General features: G+C 56.1%; 1 protein-coding gene across 3 annotated transcripts in view; it reads right to left on the minus strand.

Moving 5' to 3' along the window:
• dgkb (diacylglycerol kinase, beta) overlaps nucleotides 1-14885 on the minus strand; it is a 1346936-nt gene that overhangs the window by 1277460 nt on the left and 54591 nt on the right. For all 3 annotated transcript variants that reach the window (XM_072509150.1, XM_072509148.1, XM_072509149.1), the window contains one exon: nucleotides 10033-10309. In XM_072509150.1, coding sequence (XP_072365251.1) covers nucleotides 10033-10120 — 88 coding nt within the window. In that variant the 5' untranslated portion in view covers nucleotides 10121-10309. The remainder of the gene's footprint in view (nucleotides 1-10032; nucleotides 10310-14885) is intronic.

The following is a 14885-nucleotide window of genomic DNA, read 5'->3' on the forward strand; positions in this document are numbered from 1 at the left end:
CCCCCATATCCCCCCTCCCCCATATCCCCCCTCCCCCATATCCCCCATATCCCCAAGTGAATCCAGCCCTAACCTTAACCTCTGCAATGCACGCGCAACCGATGGCGTGCATTCATATACCTGCCTAACACTGTTGCCTTTTACCCCTGCCACCACCCCCACCCCCCCCCCCCACAGGAGAAGCGCGCACACAACAATAGGGAGCATGTGAGGACTGGAGGAGGGCCCGCTGATGAGAGGCCACTGACCGTACACGAGGAAAGCCCTGGAACTGGCTGGCGGACCTGAGGACCGGGAGGTTGCTGATGCAGAGGTCGGGGCCCCACGAGCAAGTGAGAGCCGCCAACAGCCCGTCCCCATATCCCCCCTCCCCTATATCCCCCTCCCCCGTATCACCTGATCACTGCCTGATGTCTAACCATGCATGCTTCATTGTGTATCGCAGGACCAAACGTCCAGGCACCCATCCCCGCAGATGCACACCGCCCGCAGGATGCCCCTCACACACCACGGGAGACGGAGAGTCCCGCACCCTCCAGCATGCGACGCCCGCAGGATGCCCCTCGGAGACCACGGGAGACGGAGAGACCCGGACCCTCCAGCATGCGACGCCCGCAGGATGCCCCTCGCACACCACGGGAGACGGAGAGACCTGGAGCAACAGGGAGACGACACCCCGTCACGTGCGGGAGCGACCACCCAGCGATGAGGGGGGCAGCCACAGGCCCCCGTCACATCCGAGCCAGGACACCACTACCCAGGACACCACTACCCAGGACACCCCTACCCGGGACACCACTACCCAGGACACCCTACCCGGGACAGCACTACCAGGACACCCCTACCCGGGACAGCACTACCCGGGACAGCACTACCCGGGACAGCACTACCCGGGACAGCACTACCCGGGACAGCACTACCCAGGACACCCCTACCCGGGAAGACAAAATACCGGACAGTGACTCAGAGTGGATGGGTTGGAGACGAACGCCCACCCCAAAGTGCCATGGACTCAGAGTGGGACGAAGAGCACGACACAACGCCACTGCTGTCACCAACACCCTCCACCATCGCAGAAACACTCACCACGGTTGGGCACTTTAGTGATGAGGCGTCTGGTACACTCACTGGTGCGCACAACACAGCCGTCCCGGTACAGCAGGTGGAGGTAGGAGCAGCAGAGGGACCGGGCGGTCGGAGGGCAGCCCAGGCCAAGCGAACATCTGCCGCCCAGATGGATCCCGGGTTCCTGCAGTTACCACACCCACACATAGATCCGATGCAACCACCGACACGGAGACGAGCGAATAGGGTGACGGGTGGCTTGCGGCGGCTGCGGTCGCAGGTGGAGGAGTCCACCCGCGTCCAGGAGCTGGGAGTGGTCCCGGTCATGCGTGCCACCCAGGCTGACACCGCACGGGTGGTGTCCGCGGTGGAGGCAATGGGTGCGACGGTGTCAGACATGGGGAACGGTTTGCGAGGCCTGGGGCCTTCCGTGCAGGCGGCGTCTGTGGCCCAGGAAATGGCTGCCCTCTCACAGGAGGCCATGAGCCAGTGCCAGCGCCAGATGGCAGAGGCGCTCAACGCCATAGCCCAGTCTCAGCAGGCCATGGCCCAGTCTCAGCAGGCCATAGCCCAGTCTCTGCAGGCCATGGCCCAGTCTCTGCAGGCCATGGCCCAGTCTCAGCAGGCCATGGCCCAGTCTCAGCAGGCCATCGCTGAGGGCATCGGCGCCAGTGGCCATGTGCGAGCCGGCGTCGCACTGTCACACACAGGGTTCGACAACCCCCTGGGCTCCATGGCTGCAAACCTGCAGACCCCTGTCGATACCAGCACGGGCCTCCAGGACTGGCAGCGCCAGATGTCGGGGGCGCGTCGGATGGCCAGTCCGTTCGCATCCCCCACCCATGTAGAGGCCTGGGGGCCATCGGGCACCCCGAGGGAGGAGGAGGTGGTGTGGTCCGTCCCGGCTCCCTCTGTAGGGGAGGTCCCGGTACACCGCGACACCTCGGACTCCCCCCCTTCCGTCCCAGGTGCATCGGGTGGGCAACGGGCAGGACAGGCTGGCAGCTCGCCATCCCAGTCGCCCGGGCCGCAGCCTGGCCCATCTAGGCCAGGACGCCCCAGGAAACGGCCGCCAAAGGGATCCAGTGTCAGAGGGCAGGAATCACAGGAGTCCACCTCCAGTTCTGCTGTACCGTCTGGGGAACCACGTAGACGTAGTCAAAGGGCCCGTAAGGCCAAACAATTAGACACTGAGTAAGTTGGCACGGGTGCAGGGCACAGATGAGTTTTAGGGGCTAGGGCACGTGCATGAACTCCTTTGGTTATTAAAGTCAATGTTACACCGACCGAAGCTGCCTTTGTGCTCTGTCCAAAGTGTGCGGGGGTGTCATGTACGTTGAGCGCAAGTGTGTGTGTGTGGGGTGGTCTTACCTCAGCCCCAGGTGAGTCTGCCCCCTTCCCCCTTGGCCGCCATCAACATCCCCCGGGCAGAGGACGGGACCGTGCGCTGCAGTGTCACAGCCGCATGCAGGGATGGTCCGGGTGGATGGTGGTACTGTGGCCATGGGTCAGACATAGTCCAACGATGTAGAGCCAGGAGCTCATCGGAGGCGGGTTGTCATCATCCTCCATGGCCTGCGATAGACACGCGTCCCGCAACTGGGTGAGCCCGGCCCGTTGTGCCGCCGGTGGATCGGCAATTGGGGGGGGGGGTGGTGTGCATGCGGGTGGGGTGTGTGGGGTTGGGGAGGGGGGTGAGGGTGCTGGGTGGGTGGATGGGTGGGGGGTGTGGGTGGTCGGCTGTTGTCATGGTGTGCGGTCTGTGGCCATACTACCCGATTCCCACGCCCATCTAGTCAGTGAAGCGGGCGTCTATCAGTCTGTCCTGTGCCCGCTGGGCCAGCCGGTAACGGTGGACAGCCACCCGCCTGTGTCTACCCCGTCTGCCCTGACCATTGCCCCCATCCCCCTCATCTGGGAGGACTGGGCCTCTTCCTGCTGCTCCTCCACTCCGCCCTCCTCTGCCTGCGGCACATCGCCCCTCTGCTGGGCTATGTTGTGCAGGACGCAGCACACCACAATGATGCGGCCGACCCTATCTGACCGATACTGGAGGGCGCCCCCAGAGAGGTCGAGGCACCTGAAACGCATCTTCAGCACGCCAAAGCACCTCTCGATCACTCCCCTTGTCGCTACATGGGCATCATTGTAGCGGTTCTCCGCCTCATTGCGTGGCCTCCGTATAGGCGTCATCAGCCACGATCGCAATGGGTAGCCCCTGTCGCCCAGCAACCAGCCCCTCAGCCGGGGATGGCGTGCCTCGTACATGCCGGGGATGGATGACCGCGACAACACGAATGAGTCGTGTACACTGCCTGGGTGACGGGCGCAGACGTGCAGGATCATCATGCGATGGTCGCAGACCACCTGTACGTTCATTGAATAGGTCCCCTTCCTATTAGTGAACACGGCCCTGTTATCTGCAGGTGGCCACACGGCGACGTGCATCCCATCGATCGCGCCCTGGACCATGGGGAACCCGGCAACGGCAGAGAAGCCCACGGCCCGGGCATCTTGGCTGGCCCGGTCCACGGGGAAGCGGATGTAGCGGTGCGCCATGGCATAAAGGGCATCTGTCACTGCCCGGATGCACCGATGCACCGATGTCTGCGATATGCCGGACAGGTCCCCACTCGGTGCCTGGAATGACCCCGTTGCATAAAAGTTCAGGGCCACCGTAACCTTGACGGACACGGGGAGAGGGTGTCCCCCGCCAGTGCCACGCGGTGACAGGTGTGCCAGCAGGTGGCAGATGTGTGCCACGGTTTCCCGGCTCAGCCGGAGTCTCCTCCTGCATTCCCGGTCCGTGAGGTCCTGGTATGACTGCCGGGGCCGGTACACACGGGGCGCCCTCGGGTGCCTCCGTTGCCGTGGGGCCGCGACGTCCTCCTCCCCCTCCTCGTCCTGTCGGTCAGGTGTCCCTCCAGCCTGGGCGGCTGCCGCCTGCCCCTCTGCGGCAGCCTGCGCCGCCTCTCTGGCACGCTCCTCCTCCTCCTCCTCCTCCTCATCCAGGGCAACATAGACATGAGCGGCTGCCACCACGGCGGCCAACATCGCTGGATGGTCTGAAAACATGACGGCCTGGTGGGGGGGAAGGGGAACGACGACATGTCATCATTGCCCATATCCCCTCCTCCCCCCAGCCAGGTGGCATGGACCGCATGGGTCCAACTGTTGGAGGCTGGCACCTGGCCAGGTGGACCAACTCATTTGCCCTACCATCACCCACCCCAGCACGGACCCCCTCCCCAACCCCCAACCTCCACCCCAGCACGGACCCCCCCCCAACCTCCACCCCGGCACGGACCCCCTCCCCAACCTCCACCCCAGCACGGACCCCCCCCCCAACCCCCAACCTCCACCCCAGCACGGACCCCCCCCCCAACCTCCACCCCGGCACGGACCCCCTCCCCAACCTCCACCCGAGCACGGACCCCCCCCCAACCTCCACCCCAGCACGGACCCCCCCCCCAACCTCCACCCCGGCACGGACCCCCTCCCCAACCTCCACCCCAGCACGTACCCCCCCAACCCCCAACCTCCACCCCGGCACGGACCCCCCTCCCGACCTCCACCCCAGCACGGACCCCCCCCCAACCTCCACCCCAGCACGGACCCCCCCCCAACCTCCACCCCGGCACGGACCACCCCCCCAACCTCCACCCCAGCACGGACCCCCCCCCAACCCCCAACCTCCACCCCAGCACGGACCCCCCCCCCAACCTCCACCCCAGCACGGACCACCCCCCAACCTCCACCCCAGCACGGACCCCCTCCCCAACCTCCACACCAGCACGGACCCCCCCCCCCAACCCCCAACCTCCACCCCAGCACGGACCCCCCCTCCCAACCTCCACCCCAGCACGGACCCCCCCCCCAACCTCCACCCCAGCACGGACCCCCCCCCAACCTCCACCCCGGCACGGACCCCCCCCCCCAACCTCCACCCCAGCACGGACCCCCCCCAACCCCCAACCTCCACCCCAGCACGGACCCCCCCTCCCACCTCCACCCCAGCACGGAACCCCCCCAACCTCCACCCCAGCACGGACCCCCCCCCAACCTCCACCCCGGCACGGACCCCCCACCCCAACCTCCACCCCAGCACGGACCACCCCCCAACCTCCACCCCAGCACGGACCCCCTCCCCAACCTCCACCCCAGCACGGACCCCCCCCAACCCCCAACCTCCACCCCAACACAGACCCCCCCTCCCAACCTGCACCCCAGCACGGACCCCCCCCCCCCAACCTCCACCCCAGCACGGACCCCCGCCCAACCTCCACCCCGGCACGGAACCCCCCCCCAACCTCCACCCCAGCACGGACCCCCTCCCCAACCTCCACTCCAGCACGGACCCCCCCCCAACCCCCAACCTCCACCCCAGCACGGACCCCCCCTCCCAACCTCCACCCCAGCACGGACCCCCCCCCAACCTCCACCCCAGCACGGACCCCCCCCCCCAACCTCCACCCCGGCACGGACCCCCCCCCAACCTCCACCCCGGCACGGACCCCCTCCCCAACCTCCACCCCAGCACGGACGCCCCCCAACCCCCAACCTCCACCCCAGCACGGACCCCCCCCAACCCCCAACCTCCACCCCGGCACGGACCCCCTCCCGGCACTCCCCCGGAGCCCAGCCTACTCTAACCACCCCCCCCCCCCGCCGCACACACACACAAGCCGAGACACACCTCTCCTCACGCAATCAGTCTGCGGCCACGCCATTTCCTGCCCAGAGCCAACCTCCCAGGCCGTCACTCACCTCCTCGCTGGTCGGCGTGAGCCTGGAGCACCGGGTCACGCCGATGAAAAGGAGGTTTGATTGACGTCGACATGAACGGTCATCACGTCGACGGGACTTCGGCCCATCCGGAAGGGAGAATATCGGCAGGCCGAAAATCGGCTGCCTTGCGCAGACCCGTGACATTCTCCGCGTCAGCGGCGCCATTAACGCCCCGCCGACTTTTCTCCCTTCGGAGACTTCGGCGGGGGCGGGGGCGGGATTCACGGCGGCTAACGGCCATTCTCCGACCTGGCGGGGGGTCGGAGAATGACGCCCAAGTTTCCTCCATTGTACTTTCACATCAAACAACACAGCAATATATAAATAGAAGCACTTATGCCCTCCCTGGTCCAACAATTTATTTCAGGGAATTGTACGGTTTACCCTGTTCAGGTGAAAAACAGTTTCCATGTCATAATGACAGATGAGTTGTGCAATTTCACCTTTTCCCACACACGGAGAAACATTGGCCCAGTTCATCGATGAGGATCCCTTATTTCTTTACCCTAATCAGAAAAAAAATGCGCCATTAACCTTCCTCTGATTTTTCTGAGCAATCTTTGATTTAAGGATTACTCCAAACTGACTCAGTGTAGGAAACCTCAGCATTATCAGCAAAGAGAATCCCCGCAGAAGCTATCCCAAGAAGCTTTTTACTGCACTAGCTGCCGTATTGTGCTCAGATATTGTGTTCAAATATCCCAAAGCCTCTTTGAAAAGGAGAGAAGTCAAGTGTGTAAAGGGGTAGATGTATAAGGTTAATGAGTAATGGGTAAGGGGATAGGGTGACAGCTGGGGAGTCATTGGGGGGGGGGGGGGGGTGTGGGGAGGGTGGAGTTGGGTGGTGTGGTCAGGTCCAGTAAGGCGAGTCGGAAGGCAATGTCAAGTCAGCTTCGAGGGGTGTCAGGTGGTGGGGGCTAGTCAGATCGGGTCAGGGGATGGGGAGTCAGTTGCCTAGTTAGACAGGAGTTAGACTCAAATTTTTCTAAAATTTCCTGGGTAACTATCCAGGTATGTAAGTAAGTCGGAACAGTGCAAAACCTTTGACTTTTCTGGAGGGTACTGAGAAACAGGGGAATTGGAAGTTCAAATTGCCTCTGCAATTCCCACAAAGTAATTACGTCAGGACTTCTGAGGGATCACTTAGTGCATCTTGTTCGTGTGTCTGGTCTTCGACAATCCAAAGACCGGAACATTCCTTTCAATGGTGTGAGATCACCTGTTGTTACCGATGTGCGTTAATGGGAGTGACCTGCCTCCATTCCTATGTCCCTGTCTTTCTAGATTTTCCTCTGCGGTTTCTGGCAAAACAGTAACTCTGAACACAAAGCGCATGTATATGATTTCACTACAAATAACAGTCGTGATCGGTGTACATGGACCCTTAAAATCATTTTAACCTCCAATTTCCCAGCTTTTCACAATAAAAAAAAATCCGGCAGCAGAATTCTCCATCGATGGGATCTTCTGATCTGCCGGCAGCGCACCCGTCAGTTTCCCGACGGCGTGGGGTGGGCACAATGGGAAACCCCATTGCCCGGCTGCGGGAACACAGAATCCCACAGCCGGCAAGGGCATGCCGCGACGGAAAACACAGCTGGCAGACCGGAGAATCCCGCCCCATATCTATCTTTTTTATTTTGATTAAAATTACTCTGGCATTAAAATGCATCTGCCACAGTTTTTTTCTCCTCAATTAATGTCTTTTGGGAATTCTACTTTCTATGCTACCAATCCTGACTTATTATTAGTAAATATACATATTTGGTTCTCCATTACCTTGACTAAATGGTTAATAAAAATCTTGAATAGTTGAGACCCCACAGCACAGATCTTTGTGTGACACCACTGATCAATTCCGTCCAATTCAAGTACATACGCCTAACCTCCCTTTATCAATTTTACTGCCACTGACAATCAAAACAAATTCTTCAAAGCAATCATTCAAGAAGTAGGAGCTATTGGAGTTTGAGTCACTGTTTTCAGTAATAGGCAATCTGGGGCGAAATTCTCCCCCAACGGCGGGATGTCCGCCGACTGGCGCCAAAGCCGGCGCCAATCAGACGGGCATCGCGCCGGCCCAAAGATGCGGAAGGCTCCGCATCTTTGGCGGCCTAGCCCCAACATTGAGGGGCTAGGCCGACGCCGGAGGGATTTCCGCCCCGCCAGCTGGCGGAAATGGCGTTTGTTTCCCCGCCAGCTGGCGCGGAAATGCGGCGCATGCACGGGAGCATCAGCGACCGCTGTCAGTTTCCCAGTGCATGCGCGGGAGCGTCAGCGGTCGCTGTCAGTTTCCCGCGCATGCGCAGTGGGGAGAGTCTCTTCCGCCTCCGCCATGGTGGAGGCCGTAGCGGAGGCGGAAGGGAAAGAGTGCCCCCACGGCACAGGCCCGCCCGCGGATCGGTGGGCCCCGATCGCGGGCCAGGCCACCGTGGGGGCACCCCCCGGGGTCAGATCGCCCCGCGCCCCCCCCAGGACCCCGGAGCCCGCCCACGCCGCCTGGTCCCGCCGGTGAATACCAGGTTTGATTTACGACGGCGGGACAGGCAATTCCTGGCCGGTACCGGAGACTTCGGCGGGGGCGGGATTCACGGCGGCCAACGGCCATTCTCCGACCCGGCGGGGGGTCGGAGAATGACGCCCATGATTTGGGGCGGCACGGTGGCACAGTGGTTAGCACTGCTGCCTCACAACCCCAGGGTCCCAGGTTCAAATCCAACCTTGGGTCACTGCACTTTCTCCCCATGTCTGCGTGGGTTTCCTCCAGGTGCTCCGGTTTCCTCCCACAGTCCACAGGTGCACAGGTTAGGTGGATTGGCCATATTAAATTGCCCCTTAGTGTCCAAAAGGTTAGGTTAGGTTACCGGGGTAGGGCATGGACCTAGGTAGGTTGCTCTTTCCAATGGTCCAGTGCAGACTCGATGGGCCGAATGGCCTCTTTCTGCACTGTAGGGATTCTATGGTTGTGGTTTCACCATAAAAGTTTCTACAAGAGGTTTTCCAACAGGACCAATTTGGTTTGAACCTCGTGAGAATTGTGATCTTTCTATTGTCTCGCTGGAAAGCAACAACTGGGAACTTAATCTACCACATTCATAATTATGTTTGGCTATTGGAGCAGACTATTAAGAAGCATATACTTGGAATTCATATGAAGAAACGGTTTGCAAGCCCAGGAACCCTGGTATACTCTGGGAATGTCAAAGGTCCCTCTAATACGCCAATTATTGGGGCAAAGAATAGAACTAACGAAGGCTTTTCCAAAGATGCACACTGATTTAATGGCATAAGAATAGAACTTCCCGAGATGTTTTTCATGCTCGTGGACGCAATTCACTGAGAAATTGACCACCCGATTAAAATGAATAATTCAGGGTTTTTTTCCAGAGCTGAAACATACAAATTAGAAAACTGTTTAAATCCAATGCAGCTGGTTTCCTCTTCCTCATGTGATAATTGGCGGCTGCACTTAACACACTGGCAACTGCGCTTTAAATAACTGTGATCCTTAGCATGGCAGCACAACATTATATAACATGTAGCAAAATCTATTGATGCTCAAGCGAGTTGGGGTTCACAGATACATGACTGTTTCGGCTCTAGGTCGACGCGGATATGTGAGCAATGCTCTTGCTTCCTGGGCAAAATGCAGAAGTGTGCATTTTAACAGTGCCCCTTCACTTCGCAGCCTGGGGATGTGCTCCCAGCGCAACACACAGGGTGAGCAACATTCACCAAGACCAGGCAGGTCCTCCGGGCTGATCCAAAGGTTCTGTTTGGAATTCAGCCCGGAGTAAAAGTACCTCCTGTGAATTAATTAGCAATGCAAAAATAAGCATACCATTCGCTATGTTACGAAAGCAACATAATAAATATAATACACTAATATAAAACACTCAGTTGTTGTACCCCCAATTGTAGCGGTTAGCAATGTTACATGATCAGACATATAACAAGTGTCGGCTTTAAGTGACACTTGGTTTTGAAATATATAGGACCCATTCTCCTCCTGTTACATCGCGATTTGCTGCGCGCTGTTAATCCTCAATGTGATTCTCATCTATTTTAAATCAAACCTATCACAGTACAATCAACCTGCCAAACCCTTGTACAGCGTGAGCATCCGAAACAGCCGCTTTCTGCTCAACTGAATGGCTGGAGGGATTTTGGAATACTTACACTGGGCGTACTTCTGTAACTGGGAGAATTCTGCAGGGCTGAGGGTGATCCACTTTTCCTGGTTAGTCATGGTGGTCCTCGCACTCATTCCCGTCACATCCCAGAGGCGCGCCTAGTCGAACTAACCGCTCCGTGTTGGGATTCCTCCTCTCCACACGCACCTTTGGGCTTGAGAAGGTTTCATTTATTGGGTGGAACAGGGATTGTGACTGCACCGAGTGCTGGCGTGAACCGCTCTGCGGGAAGAAGCGCCTCCGGATTGAGCTGCTGCGAAGATCTGGAAATAAACAAAAAGCGAGGGGCAGTGATGCATTGGTTGATGAGATTAGAACTTGTTTCAGCAGTGAGCACGGTAAACCACACATGTCTCCGTGGTGACTCCAAGCATGTACGCTTAACGCAACACTCACTGCGGCTTTAATTTATAAGCAATAGTTATGTTGCTTCAATATAACCACATCGGCTCATTTTGGCCAGTTCCTTCAATCGGTATTAAACTGAGAACTTGGAGGAAATTACATTCAATCCGTACAACTGTAAATACTTTACCACCTTGGGGTGTGCACCCCTGGAAGTGATAAACCACATTCTTTGAAGGCACTTTATTCATTGCTGAAGACACAAAAAGACCAGACACAGACCTTGGAACGGCACGTTCTGATGAACCCATACATTTCTGCAACAGATGCTGCTATCTTTCTTTTTTCCCTTTTGGCTTCAAAAATGTTAGACACTGTCAGCCACGCAAAACCAGCACTGCACCATTCTGCTTCAGAATGTATGCTTAGAAAATGTATTTTCCCCTCCCACTTTTACAGGGCTTGTCTGTTGTAGACTAATTGATGGAGAATTATTTGCTATCTGTGACACCAGAATGGCCCTGGCCATTTTTCCATTCAGCAGTTCCTCGGCGGGATTCTCTCAGCCCACGCCGGGTCGGAGAATTGGAGGGCCGGGTGCGAATCGTGCGACGACGCCCCAACGCCGGTCAGCCGATTCTCCAGTTGCGGAGAATCGGCGCCATTGGCGCCGGCGCAGCACCGGTCAGAGGCCGTTCTGCGCAGCACCCCCCCCCGCCAATTCTCCACCCCAGATGGGCCGAGTGGCCTCCCAAAAAAAACGAGTCCCGCCGCTGCCACCGTTCACATGTGCTCCTACCCGGCGGGACCTCGGCATCCATCCTGTGGGGGCGGCCTGGGGGGGGGGGGTCCGACCCCGGGGAGGCCTCCACCGTGGCCTGGCCCGCGATCGGGGGCCTACCGGCCGGCCGGCCGGCCTCTCATGGTGGGGCCTCTTTTGCTCCGCACCGGCCCCCGTCGCCATGTTGCGTCGGGGCCAGCGCAGAGAAGGGAGCTGCCGCGCATTCGCGCTGCTCGCAGTGAGCATTCGCGCCTGTCGCAGTGAGCGTGCGCAGACCTGCGGCGCCCATTTGATATCGGTATCGGCAGCTGGAGCGGCGTGGGTCGCTCCAGTACCATGCTGGTCTCCTGTAGGGCTCAGGATCGCTGCTCCTGGGGGCCTGTTGACGCCGTGGTGAAACGCAACGGCGTTTACGATGGCGTCAACACTTAGCCTCAGGATCAGAGAATCCCGTCCCCTATGTCCCTACCTTTAACATTCCGTTTGTGGAAATGAATCCATATAAACACACCTGCTTTGACAATTAGTAACACAACATGGAAATTGCCTATTACGGTTGCTGCAATAATGGCAATTTATCTTAGCAGTGCCAATCGCCCTCCAAAACAGGGTGAATAACTTGCATTATACTTATTAGGCTTCCAAAGTGGGAGTGAAAAGATAATGAAAGGTTAACATTTGTGGGTTGCCTATTCCTCACATATTTTGCCCTGATTGAATCATAAAGAAATTTGACGGACTGCAATTCCGAGTTGCATTTTTTATTCATGGCAATATTTTCTCTCCATAAATGAATTACATTTTCCTCCATAATTCCAAATGTAACAACTATCTTTTAAAGCTTGGAAATGGTGTGGAAATGATGGGATCCCAGCTATTCACAATATATATTCATGATTTTGATGAGGGAACTAAATGTCATATCTCCAGAGTTGCAGATGACATAAAGTTGGGAGGGTGAACTGTGAGGAGGATGCAGAGATCCTTCAGTGTGATTTGGACAAGTTGAGTGAGTGGGCAAATTAATGGAAGATGCAGTATAATTTGGATAATTGTGAGGTTATCCACTGGTGACAAAAACAAGAAGGCAGATTATCATCTGAAAGGCCATAAATTAGGAGAGGATAGTGTGCAACATTACCTGGGTGCCCTTGTACACCAGTTACTGAAGGTAAGCATGCAGCTACAACAGGCAGTAAAGAAGGCAAATTGTATGTTGGCTTTCATTGCGAGAGGATTCAAGTGTAGGAGCAGGGATGTCTTGCTGCAATTGTATAGGGCCTTGGTGAGGCCACACATGAAATATTGTGTGCAGTTTTGGTCTCATTTGAGGAAGGGTGTTCTTGCTCTAGAGGGAGTGCAGCAAAGGTTTACCAGACTGATTCCTGGGATGGCAGGACTGACAAACGAGGAGAGATTGGGTGGGTTAGGATTGTATTTGCTCAGGGCGGCATGGTGGCTCAATGGTTCGCACTGCTGCCTCGCAGCGACAAGGACCCGGGTTCGATCCTGGCCCCGTGTCACTGTCCGCGTGGAGATTGCACATTCATAGAATCATAAAGTCATAGAATTTACAATGCAGAAGGAGGCCATTCAGCCCGTCGAGTCTGCACTGGCCCTTGGAAAGAGCACCCCACTTAAGCCCACACCTCCATCCGATCCCCATAACCCAGTAACCCCACCTAATCCTTTTGGACACTAAGGCAATTTAGCATGGCCAATCCACCTAACCTGCACATCTTTGGATTGTGGGAGGAAACTGGAGCACCCGGAGGAAATCCACACAGACATGGGGAGGACATGCAGACTCTACACAGACAGTGATCCAAGCCGGGAATCGAACCTGGGACCCTGAGCTGTGAAGTGACAGGGCTAGGCACTGCGATACCGTGCCGCCCATTCTCCCCGTGTCTCCGTGAGTCCCAGCATCACAACCCAAAGATGTGCAGGGTAGGTGGATTGGCAATGTTGAATTGCCCCTTAATTGGAAAAAAAAAGAATTGGGTACTTCAAATTAAAAAAAAGGATTGTATTCACTGAACTTCAGAAATATGAGATTCTATGGATCTCATAGAAACCTATAAAGTTCTAACAGAACTATACAGGGTAGATGCAAGAAGGATACTCACAATGGTGGGAATGTCCAGAACCAGAGGTCACTGTCTGAGGAAACAGGGTAGACCATTTAGGACAGAGATGAGGAGAACTTTCTTCACCCAGAGGATGGTGAGCCTGTGGACTTTGCTACCACAGAAAGTAGCTGAGTCCAAAACATTGTGTATGTTTTCAAGAAACAGTTAGATATAGCATTTGGGGAGAAGAGAATCAAAGGATATGGGAGAAGGAGGGTTCAGGTTGACTTGGATAATCAACCATGATCACAATGAATGGCGGAGCAGGCTCCTGCTCTTATTTTCTATGTTTCTATATATTGTAACACCATTGTTTCCATTGACCAGAAACTGAACTAGATCAGCCATATAAATGCTGTACTACAAGAGAATCAAGGGATATGAGAAAAGGGCAGGAGTGTAAAGTTACTGTCGCATTTCAGCCACGCGAGAGCAGGCTTGAGGCAGCCTATGAATATTCATTTTATTCATTCCAGGGATGTGGGCTTCACTGGTTAGACCAGCATTCAGTGTCCATCCCTAATTACCTTTGAGAAGGTGGTGCTCAGCCGCCTCCTTGAACCGCTACAGTCCATGTGATGGAGCTACACCCACAGTGCTATTAGGGAGTGAGTTCCAGGATTTTGACCCAGTGACAGTGAAGGAATGGCAATATATTTCCAAGTCAGGATGGAGAGTGACTTGGATGGGAACTTCCAGATGGTGGTGTTCCCAGGTATCTGCTGCCCTTGTCCTTCTAGACGGTAGTGGGTTTTGAAGGTGCTGCTTACGGAACCTTGGTTAGATCCTGCAGTGCACGTTTTAGATGGGACACACATGACTGTCATTGTGCGTCGGTGGTGGAAGGAGAGAATGTTTATAGAAGGGATGCCAATCCAATGGGCTGCTTTTTCCTGGATGACGCCAAGCTCCATGAGTACTGATGCATCGGTGGGATACCAGAACTTCAGAGGAATCAGGGGGCAGAGGTGAGTGTAGTGGCCATCACTAAGGAGACGGTCCTGGGGAAACTTAAAAGTTTGAAGGTGGACTACACCCCAGCGTTCTAAAGGAGATAGCTGAGGACATTGTGGAGGCATCGGTGGTGATCTTTCAGGAATTACTGTAGGCAGGGAAAGTCCCAGAGAACTGGAACATGGCTAATGTAACACTCCTGTTTAAGAAGGGATGGGAGGCAGAAGATGGGAAATTATAGGCTGGTTAGCCTGACTTCAGTCATTGGTAAGATTTTAGAATTCATTATTAATGATGAGATTGCGGAGTACTTGGAAGTGCATGATAAAATATGACTAAGTTAGCACTGCTTCATTAAGGGGAGGTCATGTCTGACAAATCTGTTAGCATTCTTTGAGGAGGTAACAAGGAATTTAGACAAAGGAGAACCAGCGGATGTGATCTATTTAGGTTTCCAGATGCCCTTTGACAAGGTGTCGTACAGGAGGCTGTTAAATATGTTAAGAGCCAATGGTGTTAAGGGTAAGATCCTGGCATGGATGGAGGATTGGCTGGCTGGCAGAAGGCAGAGAGTGGGGATAAAGGGAGCTTTTTCAGGATGGCAGCCGCTGACTTGTGGTTTGCCTC

Source organism: Scyliorhinus torazame, chromosome 6 (genome assembly GCF_047496885.1).
Source record: "Scyliorhinus torazame isolate Kashiwa2021f chromosome 6, sScyTor2.1, whole genome shotgun sequence".
Classification (NCBI taxonomy): domain Eukaryota; kingdom Metazoa; phylum Chordata; class Chondrichthyes; order Carcharhiniformes; family Scyliorhinidae; genus Scyliorhinus; species Scyliorhinus torazame.